The sequence below is a fragment of the Haemaphysalis longicornis genome, unplaced genomic scaffold (assembly GCF_048455015.1).
Source record: "Haemaphysalis longicornis isolate Haplotype H1 unplaced genomic scaffold, Haemaphysalis longicornis Haplotype H1 scaffold_8, whole genome shotgun sequence".
NCBI lineage: Eukaryota > Metazoa > Arthropoda > Arachnida > Ixodida > Ixodidae > Haemaphysalis > Haemaphysalis longicornis.
Window position 1 is genome coordinate 111619802 of NW_027526445.1, and position 25175 is coordinate 111644976.

At 46.6% G+C, this 25175-nt stretch overlaps 1 protein-coding gene across 1 annotated transcript in view; it reads left to right on the plus strand.

Moving 5' to 3' along the window:
- Nucleotides 1–25175, plus strand: part of LOC144149745 (ATP-dependent RNA helicase TDRD9-like) — an 81210-nt gene that overhangs the window by 20461 nt on the left and 35574 nt on the right. The window contains exons 9-19 of the mRNA XM_077681400.1: nt 3393–3496; nt 4021–4076; nt 4455–4512; nt 8511–8595; nt 10190–10247; nt 11048–11152; nt 13483–13580; nt 14032–14163; nt 20364–20526; nt 23115–23178; nt 24137–24200. Of these exons, the coding sequence (XP_077537526.1) occupies nt 3393–3496; nt 4021–4076; nt 4455–4512; nt 8511–8595; nt 10190–10247; nt 11048–11152; nt 13483–13580; nt 14032–14163; nt 20364–20526; nt 23115–23178; nt 24137–24200 (987 nt within the window). The remainder of the gene's footprint in view (nt 1–3392; nt 3497–4020; nt 4077–4454; nt 4513–8510; nt 8596–10189; nt 10248–11047; nt 11153–13482; nt 13581–14031; nt 14164–20363; nt 20527–23114; nt 23179–24136; nt 24201–25175) is intronic.

Sequence of the window (25175 nt, forward strand, 5' to 3'; positions counted from 1 at the left end):
GGTTTTGTGCCATTCTTGGTCTACCAAAACCACAGCATCAAAAGACGTTCTACAACACTGCCAAGAAAGTTAATGTTGCGGCCACAAACGGCGTCTCTGACAACCTTGCTGAAGCAAGGCAAGTAACTGCGTTGCAAGCTGGTCAGACTGACCTCAGTTTGATTTTTGATGGTACTTGGCAGAAGCAAAGACACGAGCCACAACAGTGTTGGCACTGCCATTTCTCTTGACACTGGTCTCTGCCTGGATTTTGGGGTGCTGTCAAACTACTTGTACTTGTAGCCGCCACCAAAAGCTTGATGAGCAAGAGGAGGAAGTGTGGCAAGCCTTTCATGCCTCTTGTGTGTGAAAAAAATGTCGACTGCTCATCCCATGCCATGGAGACGGAAGCAGCACTGCTCATCTGGCACAGGACGCTATCTTACAACCTGCAGTTCACTGTAGTGGAGACTGCCACTGCCCTCGCAGGGTTGTGGCCACATTCAACAGGGGCCACACTAGCTTTGAGCAAGTTCTCAAGAACTGGGAATCTTCCCTTCAGAAGAACTGGTCAGACTAAGCAATGCAAGTGACCAGCGGAGGATCAGGCAGATGTGTGCCAAGCTGACTGCTAAGGCTAACCCTATTGCCACAGCCTGGTGAAACGGTCCCATACCAAGGACTACTACCCCAGCAAAAACCGTGAGGGTGCAACTTATGCAGTAGGAGCATTCTAGTTTTAGTACCTCAATGTGGACATTTCAGACTGTATCCCCACCAAGTTTCATGTTGTTTGAGCAAGAATTTCTGAATCTGCCAAATAAATAAACTTTCAATTGCGTTTTTCTCAGCTTGTTGTTTTTGTCCGTTTTCTGAGTTTGTGCGCACTTATTTTCCCACTTAAAGTTGTCGTATCAGGATGAAATTTTGCACAGATGTTCATTATAACACGTAGAGTGCACAAATCTTGTTCATTATGCAATTTGTGTCCTTAGATATTTCTGACGGTCATAAAACAAAAATATACAGAACAAAAAAAGGCACACTACCAGTCATTTTTTTTTCGTGGTGAGGAAAATGATGATGAGGCTTTTTCAGGTAGATTTGTGCACTCTGCAGTTCATAAGGAACCACCTAGGCTATTTTAAAAGTTTCAGAAAAAATTTTTACTATAAAAAAAAGTGTGCACAAAAAAGCCATTTTTCTGAAAGTCATGCTGCGTAACATTTTATCCGGAGCAGGTATTCAAAATCTGATTACACATATGACCAGAGGAGCTCAATCTCTACAAGCTGTGAAAATTTCAGCCTCCTAACTTCATTATTAAAAAAAAAGTTGTTTGGAGGAGCACGTCCCCTTAAAAGCGACCTGACCAGCCATATCAGGTATAATCAAAGCTCGATATGTCGCGGTAAGCGTGCGCTGCGATGCGCGCGAGCCATATTGCCTTTCTTGCGCAACGTTTCCCGTGCACTTGTAATTTTCATGCAAACAGGTTTGAGTTAGTAATATAGGAATAAAAATATGCTCTCTGCGTTAAAAATGTACGTTACTGTGGCAGCATTTAACAGTGATTTTTTTAGGGAAATTATTGATAGCATTGCTCAGGGCATACTGGCTGTGCTGCGAGAAATATTGGATGCCTTGAATGTCAAAAGTAGTAAAAAAAAATATGCTCTAGCATTGAAGTTGGGAGTTATGCAGAATACTCTACCAAGCTTCAAAGTAGCTCATTTTCAACCTTGTGGTATGCAAACTTTTGGCAATGAACACCTGCACTATGAGTACTAAGTTGCTGTGCCAGGCAAGATAAAACATAAAAAAAAGCCAAAAATGTTCAAAATTAAGTAAAAAAAATGCTTAACTTGTTGCCATGGTGACAACACTGCAAAAGGAGGTTGTCCAGTGCGATACAGCCAACCAACTAACCTACTTTGCATTGAAAGCCCATTGAAACCCATCTCCCCTCCGTTTGGTTTGCAAAGGGGGGTATGTACTCTTCACAGAGGAGCTGAAAATGATGTTTTCTGGAAAGAGAAAGGCTGAAAAGGCACTCCAATTTCAAGGCAAGGCCTTCCAGAAGCCCCATGTTCAAAAGGACATGAAAGGCTACAACCGTGACGACTTTTGATATGTGAAACCTATGTTGCAACTTCGGAAGCCGTTTTCTCAAAACAGTTTTTTATGCCACCTGTGTCGCTTGTCCCAAGGATTTCTTCGTGACCGCTGGGTCTATTTTGATTCCGTTTCTTGCATTACATTCCTTGATGAACTGTTCAGGTCGTGACACTTTTGGTTTTCCAGATTTGTTTTTTGTGATTTTTTTATTCAAATAATCGTTCACAGTTGACATGCCTGTTGCACATTAACCTCTAAAAAAATGAAAACTAAAAAACATTGTGTTGTAAAAAAAAAATTCTAAAACTGTCACGACCTCGTCCATTCATTTGGGAATGCAAAGCACTTCGAACAAGTTTTCTATCGTGTTTTATAAGCCGCTCAAGCTCGGTACAAGCGGAACAGAAAGAAAATTTCATACATAAAAAAGTTATCAAAATATTAACTTCAAATTTTTATGGTGTTATCACAGAAGCATTTCCAGTTGCTGTGCCAATTTTCATCAAAATCCACAAAGAAATAAAAAAGTTGATTTTGAAAGCCACGTCCCCCCTTAAATGAGAGACGTGTGATTTCGTGGGATTTAAACCTGTGTCTGCACATCGCCAGGAGTGGAACAAAAGTTGATGTCGTCGCTATTTCTTTCCTTGCAGCACATTCCCACTGAGGGGATTTTCCAGAAATCGGGAGCTTTAAAAGGCACTGTGCTCGCCTCGCAAAATTGACAAAACCGCAAATTGGAAACGAAATTTGTAGAATAGGGCGTGCTGCGTGACACTTGAGTGTGGTGGCACTGGATTAGAATGGGCGCACACTATGCATGTGGAACCTTGATTCCAGGGAAATCATGGTGTGTGTGCCAATCTGCTTGCTGATGTAATTTCCGCAGTAAGGGGAAGAAATGGAAGCGAAGGAACGGACGCAGAAAAGAAGGTGGGCAGGGTAATTCGCTCCAAAAGACCAAGAAATGGAAGTGAAGACAGAGACACAGTTACGACGTAGTGATAGAGAAGTAGTTGTGGGTATCGCCTGGCTTCTAGGAATATCTTACGGGCCCTGAAAAGGTGTTTGCTGAATGAAAAAATGTTTCTGAATCCGCGAACAGTTTGGCACGCCACGAAGCTCATAGCCACTGTGTTGGTGCCGGGTGTAATGAAAGCCCCGGCCTTAAGGAAAACAAAACTGTTGGCAGAGGCTTGAAACCTGGCTTGGCGAGTCTGTCTGTGTGCTTCGTAATAAGGCTGCTCTCCGAGGCTTGTTCTCTTTTGCATTTTTCTTCTTCCTTCACTGTCCAGCTGCCCGAGTTTGACCCCAACAACCCCAGCATTGCTCCGGAGGCCATGAAGATCGTCCACCACCTCCTCAAGGTGTTCGACCGCCTGGAGTTGTCGGAGCAGAAGTGAGTGTCGGCTTTCGAGGCTGAAGTACCCCATTGTATGAAAAAAAGAAAAAGGGTGTCGTTCTTGTCCTGTACAGGACTTAGCGGCCACTGCTGTGAGAGTGAGTGAACGCGCTTGAGTTGGTACGGGAATTTAATGCGGCTCTCTGTAGTTGGAGTTGAGTGGGTCACCACCGCGCCACATCTGGAGGTTGCCAGTGGCAAACAAGGGTTAGTGGCATCTGTGGTGTGAAATGTCGCCAGCGTGCCTGTCCAAGTAGTTTGCGCCAGAAGGCGAAGAAGCGAAAGCGAAAAAAGACGGAAGCACAGTGTAGCAGTGAGGAAGTCTTTGGTGAGCATCGCCAGTGTTTCACCTCAAAGAGCACATGAGCAGACTTAAGTTCCCCCGAGGACTCTAAGAGGGTCAGCAAGGGAACTCTTAATGTTGTAGGGATTCACTGTTGTCTCTGCTTCTTTTCACTGCCACGGGGGTGGAAGGAAGGGCGTTGTCCTGACCACGTCCTCTGCTTCACTTTTCCCCGCAGTGTCGCGGACGCCAGGTTTGCCCCCAACCGGGGTGCTGTCCTCATTTTTCTACCTGGTGAGTGGCAGGGTGTCACACCAATATTTCTTTTCTCGCCCTTCAACAGTTGCGTGTCAGCGAAAACACTGTGTAACCTTCGACTGCGAGATTCTGAAAGTATGAAAAGCGTGCAATACTTCTTTCAAATACTTTTATTTTGTGGCATGCTTCTAGGGGAAAAACAAAATTTCATCAGGGATAATTCCTGGCAAGAGTGCGAAAATTTAGGGAAGATTCAATGTTTACCCAATTTTGGAGCGCCTTTGGCCGAAGTGACGTAGGGTTTGGTGCAACTTAACTGACAGCACTACAACTGCCATGCAGGAGTTATGCTGTTGTGGTGGAATGCTTTCCGTGTTGAACGTTGAAACAATCCTCCACTCTTTTGTTGCGCAGGTTACGAGGAAATTGCTAGTATGAGTGACCTTCTCCGGGAAGACCGCATTTCGCTCAGGTGACTTCTTACTTATCCCTCATTTTTTTCTTCTGATTGCTTGCCTGCTGCAAGCTACCCTCGCCTTTAAAGTAAAGAAAAAAATATGCCAAAAAGTAAATTGTATACCCTATTTTTATTCGTCTGAAAAAATTGCCAAAAAGCCCATTTGCCAAAAAATGAGTTATGTACTGCAGTAAAACTACATTACAAGAGACACTCGAGGGACCCAGGAAACACGGCTCTTGTAACCGAGGTCTCTTGTATGCAATGTTGCTAACATGTTGAACATGTGAAAACCACCCAAACTGTTTTCATTCAAATGTCTCCTATAACCAAGTGTCTCTTGTAATGAGGTTGTACTGTACTCGATCTTTCTTCTTACAAGTTCTAAGAAAATGTTTGCGAAGTAATACAGCCCTACCATAACTGTTTACCAGGGCTTTGCACTCTGAGGTCTTCCAAGTGATCATTCGTGCCTGCATTTTTAAATTTGTCTTCCTGTTTTCTCAAAAGTAATTCCTTTGCCATAGAGCCAACTGTTGGCTGCAGCATTTTAGGATCTACTGATCAGACTTGCATCATTCTTGCTGCATTTGAAAGCTGGTTAGTTGGATAGGGCAATGAGGATATACAAATATAACAGTTCTTGCCACAAGTAGAAAGTGTTCGGTGCTTCTGTTTTGTCCCAAATATTAGTACTTCAGAATACGAAATTTCGTTCCGGTCATAATTTTCGCAATGGGCAAAGTAAATTACGGCTGTGGTTATATGGGCACTGTTTTGTTGTGGAACACGGTCATACAAAGTAAGCCAGTACATAATGCATAGCTAGAAAAAATTGGGGCGGGACAGTGTGACGTAGCATATTACGTAACTTCGAGCTTATGCTGTACATAAAAAGGGTGATTGCATATTTATTCTTGGCATTCCAAAAGACGGTTTGCACAGGAATTCCAAATTCATGAGTTAAAAACTAACAAAAATGGCTGAAAGGCGAGGGCCCTCGCTTGAAATCTGAGTGACATATTTTGGGGCTCAGTTCATAGAGAAATAAAAGTTTAAATGAGCTGCATGGCATTAAATCATTCCTGCCAGCTTTCTCAAATTTTGTATAGGAAGTAGAAATTTGAGCTTGTATTGCGGTTGTCAATCTCTCCTGGAATTTATGTTGTATTGTTCACGAAAATTTTTCACAGGCAGTGGGATCTTGTTATGGTCACTGGTGATGAAAATTTTGGTGCGATACAAGTTCGGGAACCATCCTGTTCGAAATGCATTTTGTACAAAGGGCTAAATTCCGGGAGTGCGTTCTCTCGCTGCGATTGAAAAGCATGGGCAAAAACTTCGAGGTAGTAATATGGCCTTGAAACTGGCCCAGACTCGCGTTTTAATTCGTGGATTTGAAAATGTTTGACTGTTAAGCCAGTGTTGAGTTTCACTCGATTCGCTACTCTAAATAGCTCGATTTACTACTCTAATTGCAGCTTTAAAGTTAGCAGTATTATGGCGCTGCATTCGTAGCCGTTTGGCAGCCAGGATAGTTACAGGGAAATAACTGTAAAATGAATCGTAATGCCAATTTCTCAAGCTAATCACAGGTATTCGTGTCTGCCGGGTCAAAACAGTAACTCAGGTGTTTTATTTTGGTGTTCAACTCTGAGCTAAAATGAAACTCGAAAATTGAGGGGATGCTTAGGACTTTCTAACCATGTGAAAGCGAAAGCTTAGTTGGACCTCCTCCTGTTGACCTGCTGTTGAGCTTTCTGTTGAGCTGTGCGGCTGCCACCCGTCACCACTTGACCAGCGCCCTCCGAGGCTGGTTCTGCTCACTTGCCATTGCAAAGAGCCGTTGTCCATACCTTCACCGTTCACCGCTGTCCGTACCTTCAGCCCTCAAGGCGGCTCGTATGGCATTCCAAGCACGTGTGGTGTCGCTCTTTCTCAAAGCCCTCCTCCACCATCCTTGCTTCCCCAATGCTGTTTTTGTATCTCATCATGAAATCTCTGGTTCACGCTCCCGTAGCTCACACTCGCTCCTACAACAACTTTAAGACCCCAGCTACACTAGGGACCGAATGTCATTTGAACCAAATGTCATTTGACTCAAATGGGGTGCTTCGAATGCTATTCAGAATCCGCCGTGCTACACTACAATTTCAATGGCATTTGAAAGCTTTAGCATTCGCTCGCCGTGCTGCATGGCGCTGCTGCTGTCGAGTTCTGTTTTTACACAATAATGCAGCAATCGAACTTAGCGGCAGTCTTTCGTATTAAAATGATATGAAATTACCAATAATGTAAACTTTGACACTGTTTTTGCTTAATTCTGAATCCCAATCGAGGTTTTTTGTGCTGTCTGGCCACACTGGTTCGTTGCTTGCTCGCACTGGTGCTGAGAGTACGGAATTATTACATCTCGATATCACGATTTAAGTGAACAAGAAGTAAACAAAGTCCCACAATTAAGAATATTTTGCTCGTTTTAAGTACGCCAGTAATGTATTTGTTTAGGCTGACTTGGAACGCTGTGCGCGAGAGTGCTAGAAATGGCATTTGAAATCCCAAATGCTTCCCTTGGTGTTCATTTGGCTCGAATGTCATTTGAGCCGAATGGCATTTGTGTCAAAGGACATTTGGTTCAAATGACATTCGGACGCTAGTGTAGCAGGGGTATAAGCCACGTTATTGCCAGCTCTGTACCCCACAACGTGTGTGCTTGAAACGGATTTAAAGATTTCACCCTTAGGGGGGACACTGGTCTCAAAACAGCTTCTTTTAATTTTCAAGTAAATAAACTCTGTGAAACTTGTCAGTTTTCCTGCTTTTTTCCCCTGATTTTGAATATTCTATTGGTCAGTTAGTTGCCAAGATAGTTGGAGATAATTAGCCATTTTTTGGCCAAACAATAGACAAAACAGTGTTGGTCATAAAACTGTAATCTTTATATATACCAATACTATGAACCCTGGTGAAGGCAATAAAAGAAGCAGTTTTTTTTTTTTTTTTTTTTTTTTTTAGGCATTGCTTGGAACTAAGTTTACAGCTCATTAAACTTTGGTGGCACCAGGGGCAAGAAACCATGTTGAGTGCCCATTTCAAACACCGAAGCTTAATCAGCTGTAAAATTAGTTCCAAACTGTGCATCAAAAAACCAATTCTCTTATAGCCCTCACCAGGGTTCGTAGTATCGGAAAATATAAAAACTAGTTTTATGGCCAACACTGTTTTGTCTATTGTTCCTCCGAAAATGACTAGTTATGTCTAATTATCTTGGTAACTAACTGACTAACTCAAAGAACAATAGCATATTCAAAATCAGTAGGAAGAAAGCAGCAAGTCTTACACAAGTTTCACACAGTTTACTTGAAAATTAGAAGTTCTTTCGAGACCAGTGTCCCCCTTAAAACAACTGTATTTATTGCGTTGCACGTATTTGATCGTGACTACAACAATGGCATTTCCATAGTTTCAGCCCTGTTTCACAACAATACCACTTGTACTGCCATGTTTTCACGCATTGAGCCTTTCTGCGGTAAGCACAAAAATACAATACAATATTGCGGCGTGGTTGGTTGACTCGACACTTTTCGCGCTGCCATAAGCTTGAGCCTGGGGAGGGCTTAATGCCAGATTGTGTGCCACCATAGGCTCCATAAGGAAACCAGCGCCAAGGCCACGTCTGATAAGGACATTCGCTCTGTTTGCTTTTGCTGGGTGTGAATGAAGGTTCACCCTGTGGTGCAGCTACTCTCGTATGGCTGGTACTGTGGAAGACCCCGCGCTACTCCAGCTTAGTTAACACTTCGACTCAAAGCACCAAATTTTAGTTGTGGGACTCACCTGTTAACCTTCCTATGGGACTTACTAATGTACCACGGGCTCAATCACCATCAAGCCCCAATATGAAGAACTTTACAAGTACATACCAGTGTTCACAATGGCCTAGTTTGCTTATTTTAGAGATATGTCACTTCTGCACTGAAATTAAAAAAAAAAATGTGGTTGATTCCTTGCAGGTGGTCGCTGCACCCACTGCACTCCACGGTGACCCAGCAGGAGCAGCAGATGGTCTTCCAGGCACCGCCCAAGGGGCACCGGAAGGTGGGGAGGGTTTCTTCTGGCACATTTTTTCGTTAACGCTAAAGCCTTCTTCGGGGAACCAGTGGCGTCCTGTCGGAAAAGTAGTGCATGTCCTCGTAAACCGGTTGGTTGACCAAAAATCTCTGATAAGATCTCTGGAGACACGGTGCGGGCGTGAGACCGGGCTTCTTTTCTGGTGGAGGCGGAAAAAACAAAAACGCCCGTGTGTGCGAGATTTCGGCGCACGTTAAAGATCCCCAGGTGGTCAAAATTAACCTGGAGCTCTCCACTGCGGCGCGCCTCATCGCCTGCGTTGCGTCAGCACGTTAGGCCCCATAATCAATCAATCAATCAATCAAACAATCAATCGATCAACTGTGTTAAAGCGGTTACTTGAGAATCGCGAGAAAGGAGCATTTCTAGACAAGGCAGCATACACTCATCCATTGTGAAGAAAAAGGAGCACGACAGTGTACCTTTATCTCATAAACCGCGTATTGGTATACGTTTAGATCATTCCTACATATGTTTACTTAGTGCGCAAAAAATCGTCGCATGTGTTGGCTCTTTGTCTGTCATTTGGGTCCCTGTGTGTTTGAAGATCAATTGGATGCACTTTCAGCGAAAGTTGGACTCAATTCTAGCTTTTGGGCTTCTCTTGACTTTCTTTGAGCTGAGGTGGAAAGGTTTTTGTAATGCGGGATTCTTAAGTGCCCCATTTAGCAAAAAACTGGAATTGTAGTTGCTGTTTTCTGGTACAGAAAATGGACACCGCTGTACTGACCAAATGACAAAAACACATTTGAGTTCTCATGGGATCCGAACCCAGGTCTCCAGGGTGGGAGACCAGTATGTTGCTGCTGGATGTCTCCGCATGTTGCTAGGTGCAGAATAAGAGCGAGACTAGTGCGTACAGCGCCGACATCGTGTCACCTGACAGGTGATTGTGGCTGACGCCAGCCCCAGAGAACTCTGTTTTGGGGGAGAGGGGGTATGAAGGGTCGCCAGTCTGCCGGTCAAAGAATTTTGTGCCAAGAGACGAACAAACAAAAGTGAAGAAACAGGCACAAATGTGATGTAGCATTAAAGAAGTCTTTGATAGGTGTCGGAAGTTTTTTTTGCCTTTAAAGCATATGAACACACTCAAGTCCTCCTGAGGAATTTTTTCCCCTGCAATCTCAAGTGTTTGATGAAACAGTGATGGGGCATAAACAAACAGGAAACGAAACACCGGCATGAATTTTGTGTTAGGCAACGATGCCTTGGCTGCCTCCTCGTAGCATGCAGTTGGGGCACCCTTTTAAGTTACTCCAGTGTCGATGCAAGTTCTGTTTCTCCAACGCACCCGCTGCGGTGGCTCAGTGGCTAAGGCGTTGCGCTGCTGAGCACGAGTTCGCGGGTTCGATTCCCAGCTGCGGCGGCCGCTTTTCTGATGGAGGCGAAAAGCAAAAACGCCCGTGTGTACGAGATTTCGGCGCACGATAAAGATCCCCAGGTGGTCAAAATTAATCCGGAGCCCTCCACTACGGCGCGCCTCATCGCCTGCGTTGCGTCGGCGCGTTAAACCCCACAATCAATCAATCAATCAATGTTTCTCCAACGCACTCTGTTGCAGATCATCCTTTCAACAAACATAGCGGAGAGCTCCATCACTGTGCCCGACATCAAGTACGGTGAGTGTTGTGGCTTTGATGGCATTGACCCAATTTTTGACGAAGCCTTTGTGCCGCAAAATGTCTCCCCACAGTTGTCTCCGTCTTGGGAAACACGGGCAGTACTGCGCGTGTTGGCTAGTGTGTGCTGTTTCAGGGGTAAAACTGAGTTCTTGTGAACAGTCAATTATTTTCCTTAATATTGTGAGCTGTGAATCATTTATCTCTATGTACATAGCAAAATCAAAACGCCCCAACAGCTGTGCTCAAATGTTGCACTAAGGAGTATCGTTATCGCCCGTGGTTGAAATTAGAGGTCCGCTCATTATTCACGGGTTAAAAATAATAAAAGATCTTCAGGGCCAATGGTACGAGTAAATACGTTATATTCTGCAGTACGTTATCAGAGCTCTAAAAGGGAGATCTTTGACCAAAGGTTTTGATTCCTGAGCTCTGTATCATCATTGCTAGAAGGCTTCTGTTGCAGCATATTGCTTGCTACAGTTAGATATTTTGCATTCATTTTTTGTTCGAAGTTTTAGTCAGTTTGTTTGTAGCAAAAAAGCTGCTTACCATTTGTTTGCAGGTGTGTCCTTGATTGAGAGGTCGATTCATTGAATTGACGCTTAGGCATTGAGAGGGAATGTGAAAAGCCAATGTTCCAATGAAGAAATCCAATTCGTATAATTGTGCATACAGATGACCTGAAGAAAAACTGAGAAGCACAGTCTTGCAGCTCTCTTTCCCTTCATAGGATGTGTGTGCCTGAACGGTTTTTGCCTTTCCGTTCTCTTCCCCCTCCCCCCCTCTCCCCTGTGCAGTGATTGACTTCTGCCTGACCAAGTGCCTGGTGTGCGACCCCGACACCAAGTACTCCTGCCTCAAGATGGAGTGGGCCTCGAAGGCCAACTGCAAGCAGAGACAGGGTCAGTGTGTCCCCTACTCCCTCTCTTTGGGACAAGTAAGCTGCCGTTGCTGACAGCTACCGCGTCTGGGCGCAGCACACATCTCTTGTTGATAGCAGAGTATTGCGACCGTAGGCACGCATGCAAAGGCTTGAATGGTAGCTGCCCGACGCTCTCTTGTGCACTCCTGACGTCTGCTCAACCTGTGCGCCTAGCAGTCTGACATCTGATCTGCTGTCCTCTTAGGCAGGGGACCTTTTCCGAGTAGCGATCTGCGCATGGGCGCACTGCTGATCCGCCATTCTGTCAGGGCACCCTGGAAAATGTAGGCAACCGGGCGCATTTTCCCCTTGCTGCTTGGAGAGCGGCTACTGCTTTTCAGCAGGTCAGGGTGGCTTCGAACGGCCACACACGCACAAAAGAAGGCTCACTAAGGAACGGGCAATCAGGTTTAAGGCTGACCGCTCTTCAGGCACACAGCTACCAGTGAGGGCGTAACAAAAATAGAACGAAAAAAGATTGAAAAAAGGGGGCTTTGCTCACTGCAGGTTAGTCTCGGGAATGGGCACCTGCTGCCGTGGCATTCATGGGAAAGGAAAGGTTTGATGGGTGGGTGTGGAAGAAAGTGAAAAAAGGGGACATTTTGTGCGCAAGTTTTTCGGCAGCAAGACTTTTAAGACTGCCGCTTTTTAGCTCACCGTGGTGGCTGCTAGAAGGATTGATTGATTGTAGGGTTTAACGCGCCGACGCAATGCAGGCGATGAGGCGCGCCGTAGTGGAGGCCTCCGGATTAATTTTGACCACCTGGGGATCTTTAACATGCGCAGAAATCTCGTACACACGGGCATTTTTGCTTTTCGCCTAAATCAGAAAAGTGGCCACCGCAGCCGGGAATCGAACCCGCGACCTCGTGCTTAGCAGCACAACGCCTTAGCCACTGAGGGCCGCTAGAAGGAGGACCGGTACTGGAAAAAGGCCCATCGGCACCCGTTTGTAGTTGGGAGATCTGGTGATATGTGTGGTCCTACAAGCACTTGTATTGCACATATGAGGTTCAAACGTGGAAAAATAATGGCTAACAAAAAAATGGCTAAGACCCGCCGCGGTGGCTCAGTGGCTAAGGCGTTGCGCTGCTGAGCACCAGGTTGCAGGTTCGATTCCCGGCCGCGGCGGCCGCGTTTCTGAGGGATGCGAAAAGCAAAAACGCCCGTGTGTACGAGATTTCGGCGCACGCTAAAGATCCCCAGGTGGTCAAAATTAATTCGGAGGCCTCCAGTACGGCGCGCCTCATCGCCTGCGTTGCGTCGGCGCGTTAAACCCTACAATCAATCAATCAAATCAAAAAATGGCTAAGATTTCACAGTGTATCCTGAAAGTGTTCTTTGATTCAGATTTCGTGTTCTGCCATCTAGCTGTCTATACTGGATGACTGTATTCGCCTTTCGCTTGCGCTCCAGGGCACATGCAGACAGGCCAGCTAGTGTGCCAGACTGAGGAATCAAGCACCGGCAAAGAAGCGCTTTCGTGTGCTCACATCGTGTGTTTCTCTAGTCGTCCTTCCTGGAAACACAGTCAGAGCAGTGTTTGCACGTATCAGTCGTAAGGCTCTCTCCTAGTTGCATCGCTTGCTTGTACTTAGCTGCGCATGCAGTTGACCCAGCCACCTCTGAGAGATCAGGTGCAAGTGAAGCAGCCATTTCACCCTCACCTAGTCATGGGGTACGAATGAAGTTCAAAGATGTAGCGTAGTTGATCTTCGGCTGTAAAAGGAAGAAAAAGAAAACACAGACGGTGGGATGTAGTGTACTTGAGGTAAAGTTTTTGCGATGAAGAACTCCAGAACGTGCGCAGCCTTAAGACAAACATGTAGCCACAGGGGAGGAGATGCAAAGGATAGGGCAATAAATTTTTTTATGAGTTGTCGACCGATAAAGTCTCCAGGCAATGATTGGTTGCTGTACTATTTCGTGTTATGTGGGCACGACTCACCCTGCAGCACTGCGTTTGAAGAGCAAAAAAGAGGTAGAGGAATAAAACTGGAGTGCCTGTATTATTCTGTTCTGCTTAGAGCTCTGCGAGGCTTTGCAAGTGTGGCGTGACCGACAAGGTTTGCTTCTGCGCGGGCTGTGCGCATCGCTGTGCGCATCCTCTGTACTGAGTGTTAAATCAGTAGATAGTCTAGCTTCGCCGCACTAAACCCCACAATCAATGAAGTTGCAGCGGTTTCTTTCCTCCCTGCCACATTTGTGCATTTTGGTGGGAGGCAAGAGAAACCAAAATGTACCCGATGGCGGCACTGGGGCAGGGCAGCGTGCACCGACCTTGACCTTTGACCTCCCCCTGTGCGGCAGGTCGTGCGGGCCGTGTGTCCGAGGGCCGCCTGTACCGCATGGTGCCGGAGGACTTCTACGACAAGTGGCTGCCCGACTATGGCATTCCCGAGATGCAGGTCAGTGCAGCGATGATGGCGAGCGTCCTTCTTCTCGCCGTGACCTGTCCCCTCGCTCCCCTCCTGTAGACGCGGCACGAAATTGGATGCAGGACAAGAGAAGGGACAAAGGCGACAGACTTAGAAAAAAGGGGGGCTGGCAATGGGACACGCGCTGGCTCACAAGTGAAATTTCAACACACACGTAGGCACCTCAAAATTGCAATCCACACAGTGCACATTCCTGTGTGTTTACTTGCCAGTATGTGCAAAGGAATGTGCGCTGTGTGGATTGTAATTTTCGGGTGCCTACGTGCGTGTTGAAATTTAACTCGTGAGCCAGCGCGTGTCCCATTGCCAGCCCCCCTTTTTTTCTGAGTCTGTCGCCTTTGTCCCTTCTCTTGTCCTGTGTCCTTCGTCCATCCTGTGTGTCACCCAACCTCGCACTCTCTCGCCCTGTCTCCCTTTGCAGCGCTGTCCCCTGGAGCTGACGGTGCTGAAGGTGAAGAAGCTGGACCTGGACTCTCCCCGAGCCATGCTGGCGCTCTGCCTGGACCCCCCCGACCTGGGCGACATCGAGAGGGCCGTCATAGTCCTCAAGGAGGTCGGTGCTGCCGCTTTGGGCTGGCGTGTGAAAGGGGGACGGGGAAAAGAGAGCGAATGCCAGGCACAGCATGGGATGTTTTTGGGAGACGGCCCTGGTCTTGGTTCCTCAAGCATCAGAAAGGTGCACAGTGCTGCCCTCTCTCAAAGAGCGATGCATTTGGGCTACCTGTGTTTTCCTGTCGAGTGTTGTGTTGGGAGGCGGTTGCTTACAGTGACGAGGGAAGCGACGCTGTGATGCGACTTTGTAGTGCAGGCCTTGACTTGGAGGTCTTGAAATGAATCGGTCGGTATTGGTCCTAAACATATTGCTGTTTGGATTGCGTAGGCTTAGAGTGAGAAGCCTGCAATAAGTACACTGCCCTTGCAAACTTTGAGAGCTACGAACCTGGCCGGTCGGTGCAGTCGATACAGTGGCTTTCGTGCTGTGCGAGAGTCCCTTTGTCTTCTGGGAGAATAGGCTTTCAAACATAGCAGCTTCCTTTATGTGGGAAGTATAGAGTGAGTATAGTCATTGACAAACGAAATGCCAACACGAAAATGTGAACCAGAACACACAAATAGCATGATTTCTTTCCGTACAAGCGAAATTGTCGCGAGGCTTCATTCAGTAACAAGAATCCAACATGTATCTTTCTAAGTATACACTAGCGAGCCATTATTCTATCTCCACTATTCATATTCTTTGATTTTCCGTGTTTTGGTTCACATTTCTGTGTTTGTTCTCACTTCATTTGTGCTTGAGTGTGCATACGAAGTACGCAAAAATTGAGTGGAGTATGCATCTACAGTTCCATGTTTGTTGCACAAGACACTTTTGCTGACATGTTGCAATTTTGCAGTTTACTCCTCTTTGTTTTTCATTCTCTCATAACACCATCTGCTGTTTGCCTTGGTTTGTGAGTGTTCCTTTTTTATTGTATTTCCCCCTGTGCTTTTTATCGCATTTTATGCCAGTGTTCTACAAGACTAGGTGTACTATACCGCAGGCCACTCAGCTGTTTTGTAGGCACCAAGTAAAGCATCAAGGATCTTATCAGCTCTGCGCTTGGAGGGGTGCATGTTATTGTGAAAGCGGTGTGCGCCCTGAGGCAAAAATCCCGGTACTAAAAAACTTGCGCTGTCGTATAACTAATAATAATTTAGAAAAAAATACTGTAGCAGGGGCGGGCATTGAACCCAGTTATAAACAACTGACTTAAAAGGGGACGTGGCCAGTAAAACTATTTTAAGTGCAGAGATCTTTATGCGCTCGCCTTGACGCCGTAGCTCACTCGCTGGACCCAAGTAGAGCAACAGGGTGTCCCGTGGTAACGCTTTGAAAGCCAGGTGGTTTATATTATAGTCATGAGCATTCAAAACTCGTGAAACGCTGGTGGTTGTCCTACATCTCCTCGTTGTTTAGCGCAAAGAAAACTGTAGGTACATTTGAGGCAAAATATGCATAACTAACTGGCAGCGCCCACATTCATTTAGTTAGGAACGCTCGTTGGGTTGGTTTTTACAGTAGTAAGTGAAAAAAGCGGCCACACAAGAAAAAAATGGCGCGTTTGAAGTGACACAGAAAGGCTCCAGCCGCGCGAGAAAAAAATGGCACGTTCAAATTGACTCAAAACAGCTCCAGCAAACGAAATTGAAGCAAGCACAAAGAGAACAGAACTCCCGCTGGCGCAGTTTCAGGCAGGGGGCGCGCGAGCACTGCGAAGGCGGGAAATTTGAAATGCATGAGGTGGTAGCACTGGGCGGATAACGGCGGTACAGCCCATTATGGCGAATCACTTCCGGCAGCATTCACGTTGAGTGGAACGCTTTTAATTTCTTTTTATTTATGGAACACATTTAGTCAAATTAGGAGAATTTGTGTAGTTAACTAACCTAATAACAAAATTTCAATTAGTTCAAAAATACCTTCTATACTTTTTGAGTTACCAGACTAATTACCTTTACAAAGTTGCCTCTAGATTAGTTAACTAATTAGGCAAGAACTCAACAATATTTTTATGTCAGAATGATCAGAAAGGTTTATTTTGTGCGAAGAAGCTGTTATACATTATTGCGTTTCACTTTCTTTTTGACATGAAACTGTTTCTGATTTTGAAAGAAAGGGGAAACTTTTCTTGTTCTTTCTTTATGACTAAAGGATATAATGCAGTAGTCTAATATTAGCTTCCTTGCACAGAATAGACATTTGTGATCACACTGATGTAAAAATCTTGCTGAGTTCTTGCCTAATTAGTTTTTATGCTGAATACAAGTTTCAGGTAATTAGTCTTCTAACTTATTAAAAAGTATAGAAGGTATTCTTAAACTGATTTCAGTTTGTTGCTGCAGTTTTTGTAGAAAATTAGTTTTCCCCCCCTGCCTCCCCCTTTTCTTTTTCCATCGCTACAAGCAGCACAGTCCTTGCTGCTTTGGCCTGGGAGCTTGTAGATGAAATGACTCGTCCCAAGTAGCCTTTCGTCACTCTTTATACGTGCTCGCGAGCCCCGCATTTTGGCTCGAGACTGCGGGTCACCCACGAGTTGTTGGATGAGGTGGCAGCAGTACTGCAGGTTTCTCTGCTCTTTCTGCGCATGGTTTTGTAGCTGTGTGCGGTTCCAAATAAAACTAGTGACAGTGGAAACGCCTAGATGCCAGAAAAATTTTTTCGCTAACTATTCATTGTCTTTCAACAGAATGGGTAGCTCACAGGGTAATGATCCGCCTGGTGCTGTCTCCACTGCTGACGTGGTCTGCGTCACTCGCTTCTGTTGAATCACTGCCATTACTACCTGATGGAGGCACGTAATTTTCTTCCTCACTGAACTTGTCATCGCTTCCGCTGAATGCAACACCGTAGAGCGCCCGCGATCAGAAACCGGCCATGCTTCTCAGCGAATAGCGTGCGCATGAAAATGATACGGAATCCAGAAGGCCCATGCTAAACCTTGTGCTGCGCGCGGGGCAAAATGAAAAAAACTTCAACCAACAAAGTTCCTTTGTCCCTCAAGAGATGGCACATCATGTTTACAAAGAAAGTGCGCACGGTGCCGTGAAAAGAACTGCAAAATTTAACCTTCACCAGCCGTGTTGGGAATATCCCGACAACGGACCGCTACGGCCGTTTTGCGTTGTCGGGACGGACCGTTTATGGTTCTCGCTCGATGGAACACCTAGCGATATCTAGGAGATAGTTTGAAAACTATAGTTTTCTCTTTTGTGAAGTTTCTTTTTTTATCGCCAGGCGGCAACACATCAGATATTTTATTCTGACGGGCAGTGGTTTCAAATGTAAACAAACATGGCGTCATACTCGCGCGAGCGCGATAAGAAATCCGCCTCATCTCGTCTCGCATATCTTCGCCTTCTACTGTGGATTTTAACGATGAGAGTGGCAGTGAAGAGTCGGAATGCAGCTTTAGAGAACGGATTTCAGCTCGAGTGAGGATTCAGGTGTCGATCAGCCTGAAACATCAAATCGTGCTCAAAGGTGGGTGTTGGTTTTGGTTTCAACTGTCTCTGGAGTAGGTATGTGCACTTGAAATATGTTCTGGCTGGTTTATATTTGTTCGCTAGGGTGTTAACTACCTATGGTGGTGATCTCCTGCCACCATCTCAGAAAGGGATCAAGTTTTCGCCGAGACGAAATCCCGGCGTGTACCTGGGCGACGACGTAGCCCAGGCCCTAGTGCCAAAGAGATCACGCACAAAACAAAAAACCAGTTAGACCTAGCCGCATCAAACTTTCGCGATGAAGAAACAAAGCATTGTGTTAGATTTTGTATATCCTGAAATAATTTTATTCTTTTTTAATATTTTTATATTTACGCTTTTTTCTATCTTTTTCTGTAGTTTTTTTACAAAGTTCTTACTTTAAGATTTTTTCATGGTTCTATCGTCAGTGTTGAAGTAAAACTTGGTATTGTATGTCAAAGAACATATAATTAGCTGCATTTTGGTATATGCTAAGGTAGGATGGTGCCTTTGCTTTATGTAATAAAAAATTTGTAGCGAGACCTCACTTTTTCATCACTTTTTCGGGCGGTCCCGAAAGAGTTAAGGGGGCCGTAAAGAGAGCATACAAGTTTGGTTTACTAAAAGGACTGAAAGGACTGCTTTGTCCCGGCAACAGTGATAGTACCATTTTTTATCACAAAGTTGGAGCAAATAATGGAGCTATTAGGGAAAACAGTTGCTGCGTTCCAATTCGCAGACAGCTTGGTAGACAGTCTACGAAGCAGTCTAACTAGACGTCTAAAGGAATGAAATTGGAACGGCGCCTCGGTCGCAAACGCAACACCAGCGCAGACGACCAGCAGACGACAGCGTCGTTGCAGACATGTTGAGTTGAGCAAGCCGCAAGTTTCGTAACTAATATTACCGTTGTTATTACAAACGTTACGTAATTTAAAAACTAGGCAAAGTCACCTTCATGACTAGTAAATGTTACTAAATATTTAAATAAAGGAACAAGTGCTTTTGGTTCAACATAAAAACGCAAAAAGGTGGCGCTGGCGTCGCTTTTCAGTTTAGACAGGAAGGTAGCCTGCATCGTTGCTGACTTCGATGCTGTCTCCTCGAAGCAGTCTTCATTGACTGCTGCGTTCGAATTGGAACAGGGCTTAACATGGCGTACTGTCCGCGAAGACGGCAACGAAGCTGTCTAAACGGTAAATTGGAACGCACCCAGTGAAGCAGTGCTGGCCCTCCAGCCACGTTTGGGTGATTTTTCTATGGCGTCGCAGTATCTTACTTCAGTGGTGGGTGGACACTGACCAAAGCCACCACCAAGAACTGGGTGGTTGTAGTGGGGCGTCCAGTTCCGTTTGATCATATCGCTTGAACACTAGTGCGCAGTTAACACGGTGACTATGTTTTTAGTGCTGCCCAAATTTGAAAGTTCTTTGATATTTCTTGCGTCTTTTTTTTATGCCTTTCGCAGATGAATGGAGCTAGGTAACTTAGCAAAGGCTAGTTCTTTCATGTTACATGAAATTGTATTTTGTCTTCATGGCTCTTGTTATTAGCAACTTTTCTACGTCTACACCACACAGAGCACAATGTTTGGGGGAGTTTAATACTTGCTACTTGGCGGTAGGACAAGCGAAAAGACCATGATAACTGAAGCGGTATTTACAAGGCGAGCCATGAGAGACCAACCAAGGCTGGGCACTGGCCACTCCCTTATTGCTGTTCGTTGCAGGGCAGCATGACGCTGTGTGGGACTGTCCACCTCTGTGTTTTGTAAAAACATGAACAAAGGAGTGCCAAAAAAATGAAAAATTCCCTGGGCACTCGTGTCTGCTTAGGTGCTTTGAGGGCGAAAGCAATATGGCCTCCCCTGGCGATACGAACAGTCCTTTAAGCGGGATTCACACGACGGAGAAACCCTCTCTTTTTGGCCCGCGGGACCCGCTCACGTGACCGGTTTTAGGCTCCGCCCCTCGGTGGGGATAGCACGCGGTGGCTCCGCGAAAGAAAATGCCTCCGCGTGTTTTCGCTCGACGGCGGTGGCCCTCGGCGGGAATTAAAACCTGTTCCTCGGCGCTGTCGTCTGCTACTCACTCCGCGTAGCTCCGCACGTGTGGATGCGACGCCAGGCCGGATAATCCGGTCTCGTGCTGTTGACGTCACATATCCGTCCGCCTCCGTGAGAGGGTTCCTCCGTCGTGTGAATCCCGCTTTACTGCTATGCCGTGTGTGTGCTACGCTGGTTCTGTGAAGCTACCATAATGGAGATGTGTAACTTCTCAGTACAGAGTTCTGAATGGTCTTTCGATTGGTAAGCAGCGGAGAGAAAAGTCAATACAGATGCACAGCCATGATGGAGCAGTGAAGAAGTCTTTGATTAGTATCACCAGGGGAAGCCATTTTACCCGCCACAGTGGCTCAGTGGCTAAGGTGTTGCGCTGCTGAGCCTGAGGACGCGAATTAGCTCCTGGCTGCAGTGGCCACTTTTCTGGTGGAGGTGAAAAGCGCAAACGCCCTCATGTTCGAGATTTCGGCGCACGTCAAGGATCGACCCAGGGGGGTCAAAGTTCACCCAAAACCTTCCACTGCAGCATGCCTCGTAGCCTAGGGGGAGCTTCGGCACGTTAAACCCCGCAATCAGTCAATCGGTCAATGTTAGCGAGGGTGAAGCTTGCATATGCTGCCGTCAGTGTCTGCGCGAGTGCCTGCCGTGATCGTCGCACTCCCATCCTCTTCTTCTGTGCCACGCAGGTGGGTGCCCTGACGCCCATGCTGGGGGGCTCCTTCTGCCCGCTGGACGGGGAGCTCACCTTTGTGGGCAAGGTGATGGCCCAGCTGCCCCTGGACGTCTGCATCAGCAAGATGATCCTCTTCGGCTTCGTCTTTGGCGTCCTGGACGACTGCCTCGTCATGGGTGGGTCTGATTAGCCTCCTCGTCCCCTCCTTCTTCACTACCGCTGCAGTGGGTAGGAGCAGATATTTTGCTGTTCCTTTCGTCACCGCTGTATTCCATTGTTATGGTGAGGGGAACGTGAAGTGGAGATGTATCTACTTACAAAACTGAGTGCACGGCATGGGCCTTGAGTGCAAGATCTTTGTCTACCTCTACCTCTGCCTGTGCCTGACAGTCTGGGCATGCCTACCGTCACCTTCTTTTGGCTGCTACTCAGCGCATGTCCAAATGCTGTGCGTACGCTGTGTGCTAACGTCTTATCCTTCTCGCTCTTCGTCTGAGACACTGTAACACCGTTATACCCAGGCGCGAGTTAAAAATGGAAATAGCTCGCGTAGTGTACCACTCCGTCAAAGTGACAAACCTGTGGCATCAATGTGTGTGCTTTAAAAGAAGACTGCACTTAAAATGCATGACATGTTTGCTGTTTCTCTCACATTGTTTGTTTGTCCTCACCGCAGTAATTAGTCGCGGAGATTACAGTAAGATCTCGAAGATGCTAATTTCACAAGGTCGCGCGAAATATTTGTGTCATTCGAAATTCGCATCATCGAAACATACACAAAATGGAAGATAAATTTGTTTGCGGGGGGAAAAAATTTCTTATATTCGTGTGCATTTTCTTTTTACTAAGATCTTCAAGGATCGACTTCTGGAAGGCGTAAAATTGTGAGCAAGTGATTTTACGAATGCTTTTGCCCGCCACTGCACGCCTCAGCATATCGAGTGCCAAGTTTCAGCCGTCATGGGTGGCCCATCGTGGCTGCTGCTGCAGTCGTCGTTGTCGTCTTCACCTGTCGTGTCGGGAGCAAACGTTCTACCTGCAAACAGCCAGCAAACAGCGTGCAAGCGTGCGATTGCATGAACCCTTCGTAGGCGAAAAGCGCGAGCAAAAACAGGTCAACAACACGCAGACAGATAGGGTGACAAAGAGCATCTCGTATTTAAAAAAGAAAAAAGAGAACGCCGACTTGCACAGCTCGGCTCGCGACTGCCGGCTGTTGCCGACGCATTCGTACGATTTGCAGTGGCACGGAAATGTGTTCAGAACGGCCAACACTTTTTGTATTGTAAGCAATGCACTTTTGGCCAGGGAATACGTGAAATCGTGATGATACAATTCGGGATAATGTGAATTTCGGGATGATACGAATTTCTGAAAAGTCTCGGCGAAATTGTATTGTTTGCGATAGGAAATATTTCGGCTGTTACGAACGGACCTGCACGGCCCGGCGGATGATACGAACTAGCCGGTCAGGCGCTTGACTGCCGAGCGAGCAAGCGATGGCGACATACGGCCTCTCTCTCTCCCCTCTTTGTCACTCTTTCTCCATGATCAACCGGGCTATTGTTTTCTGCTTGTGAAAAACGAACCGTGCACGCCACAGGCGCGCCGACCCCGCCACAAAACCACCCACACGCTGCGCGCGGCGTGGCCGGCGGTGGCAACATGGTGGCGGTTTCAGCCGGAAAGTGGTGCAGGGCACTTGGGCGACCGCTTCTAACCACTCTTCAAAATGCTGCTCAAGGCACACACGAAGTTGCTTGTGCAGCAAAGGAGCTGGTAATGTGGGCGAAAATGGTCCTGTAAAACGTCATCCGCGCCGCTAGTGGAAAGCACCCATGAAATATCTGCCAGGGTGCTAAGCCTAAACATCTCAGGCTGCAGTCCGGCGAAGCCAGCCGGCTGTCTCGAGTGCTTCGAAACTGCCGCCATGAGGTGTGCGCCTCCTCATTGGCGCAAGTCATCAGGCTCCTCCCACTGCTGCGCGCGAGGCAGAAGCTGCGGCGGGCGTGGAATCGTCGACGCGGGCGTGGAAAGATTGCATGCGCAATGCCGACACGTGCGAATCGCGTGCAAGAACATGTCATGCGGTTCATGCCTTGACTGTTGAGGCATGTAGTGAGCTTGGGCACCGTGAGTGAGGAGATGAGTGTGAAGTTTTACGCGCTCCAAAAAGCACTGCTGTGCGAAATGGAGGGTAAAAAAAAGGCAGAAAAATTAACGGATTTCTTCACGCGAAAGTAAGAAAGGAAATAAATGAAAACTTTTTTTGGTGCTCAGCTTTTTTTTTTGTCTGTGTTGGTTCATACAAATTTCGGATGATACGGATATTTTTCGCTATCCGGTGAGATTCGTATCATCGAGGTTCTACTGTATTACAAATTCGTATCACACTGAAATTCGTACCAGCCGTGATCGTATCACTGCGGTTTTACTGTAAGTTTAGAAAACCCTGGAAACAACTTGTGTCACATTCGAAATACCACGGTGACACAGAGAAAGAGCCAGGTTCAGTGAGGAAGCACAGGGTCAACTTCCGTTGTTCTTATGAAGCTGTACCCAAGTATAGCTTAGCAGAGCGGTTAGGTTGACCGTGCTTGACACTGAACAATTGGCTGTTTGCGATGTCTAAAGTCGTCATTGTTCGTCAGTCGTATCGCAGACACAGCATGTTACCTTCTTTTTACTCTGTATGGGGGAAGAAATTTTTTTGGTGTCTGATTGTGATCCGTTTTGGGTACGTTTTTCTTCTTTCCCGATGCAGCGGCCTGCCTGTCTGTCCAGTCCATGTTCTCACGACCTTTCCAGAAGCTCATCGAAGCCTACAAGTGAGTGGCCCCTTTGTCAAGCGCACTCAAATACGGGCACTCCAGTTCAGATGCGCTTGATAGATGACCCTGCAATATTTTTCTGAAATGGGAAGGATGGGTGCCTTTGCCCATCTCATTGGTGTAGTGCTCCTGAGCAGGATGACTGAGCCTTAAGCAGTCGTGGTGACAGTGATGGAAGATGCCGTGGGAAGCCCCATGCATAAGGTTGGGCCAACCATGACAGTGTGTTTAAGATTGTAAACACAAACAAGGTGGGAAGAGGATGAGCTTAGAGTTTCAACACAGAGATACCCGTCCGCTTGTTAGTACAAAAAGTGGCCTACTTGAAGGCCAAGTGAATGCTCTTCCAGTTGAGCCACTGTGAATGTTTTTCTCTTCTTCTGGGGGTGTTATTAAATGAAGGACTCACTTAAAATGTTCTCACTTTTAACAACCTGAACTGATTTGTATTATTGATCTGAAGCTCCGCACCACAGCAGACTTTGTATAGCAGGTGTACCCCTGTTACACAAAATCCGAGTGGAGAGAGATTAGAGGTTGAAGACTAGCGCCTCGATTTCGCGGTACACTGCTGGTGCAAAGTGGCTTTGTGTGATCAAGGCTGGCATTGCTTTGTCAGCTTTCAAGGCGGCTGCGATGCTTTTCGTCGCTGTAGTCCACCCTCAACTCTGACAATGCAGTGCTGCCTTGTGGGCTGAGCTCTGATTAGAAATTCGTAGCTAGGCTGACTCGGAAGCTTGCCAGTCTGGTGACCGGAGTGGTCGGAAGACCCTCAAGTTTCGCAAACTGTGGGGTTTCGAACCATTGTGCGGTATCTGATGCGACGCAATGCATTATTGTGAGAGTGTTTAGGGCACAGCCCTAAAGACTCTCACAATCGTCGGTGCATTTTTTTTTTTTTTTCTTGCTCTGCCTTTTCAAGCACCCCTTCTTTTTTCCTATTCCTTGCACCCAGGTCCCGCATGGCTTGGGCTGACGGATCCTTCAGCGACTGCCTGGCCATGCTGAAGGCCTACAAGGTACGACTCTTGTGGCGTTTCCTTAGATGTGGAGACAAGCTTGTTTCTGTACTGGTATTGAGTGTGGTATCGTGGAGCTGAATGCATCCTATGGATGGCTCTCGGGGGGAACTTGTTGGCACTGCTTTTAAGTGCTCTTGCACTGTGGGGCTGGTTCTTTTATCACTGGCTGCATGAGCAGTGTGCACTAGTTCTGTTCCAGATGGGGTGGTTGTCAGGTACCAAGTTTTGCTTTCATGTCATCTGCGTCTGAAAATGGTAAGCACTAGGGCACTGTGCACCGCTTTATTTGCGGAACGTGCACGCGTGTGCACTGGAGAATGAACTTTGTCGTTGGTGCGTGGCGACATTTCGAAGGGTGGGACCTATAGAAATGACTTCTGAAGTGGAGCTCTGGTGAAGATTTTAATGGGGCAGGCTTGCAAAGCAACTCTGCTGTGCCGTGTGTTTCGTGTTGGGGAATGCTTTCCTATAGGGCAACGTGTTTGGCACCAATGATGACGTTCAGACAGACTCACTTGTGGACTTGCTCTCCATTACAGTGCGTGACCCTTTGTGGCGGCTCAGTGGCTGAGCCCAAAGACACGAGTTTGATCCCGGGTGTTTTTCAGATTGAGGCGAAACGTCCATGTTTTGAGATTTCAGCGCACATTAAAGGTCCCCTTGCAGGTGGTCAAAATTGATCCGGAGCCCTCCAGTATGGTGTACGTCATCGCCCAGCTGTAGCTTCTGCACTTTTAACCCAAAAAATTAATTGATCAATGCAATCAAACAAGACTGAAGGCCCAACCACAACTGCCCAGTCATGTTTCTCGGTGGTGGATTTTGTCGGCAGCCGTCAGTTGTACAAACCAGGTCCTGTTGCCTCTTAGCAAGGCTGCTGAAAAGTTGGTAAGAAGTGACCACTGCCTGATCTGCTTTCTTTAACATCTCAGTGGTTTGTTTGAAGTCTGCGTCAAGGTCAGTATTGCCGTT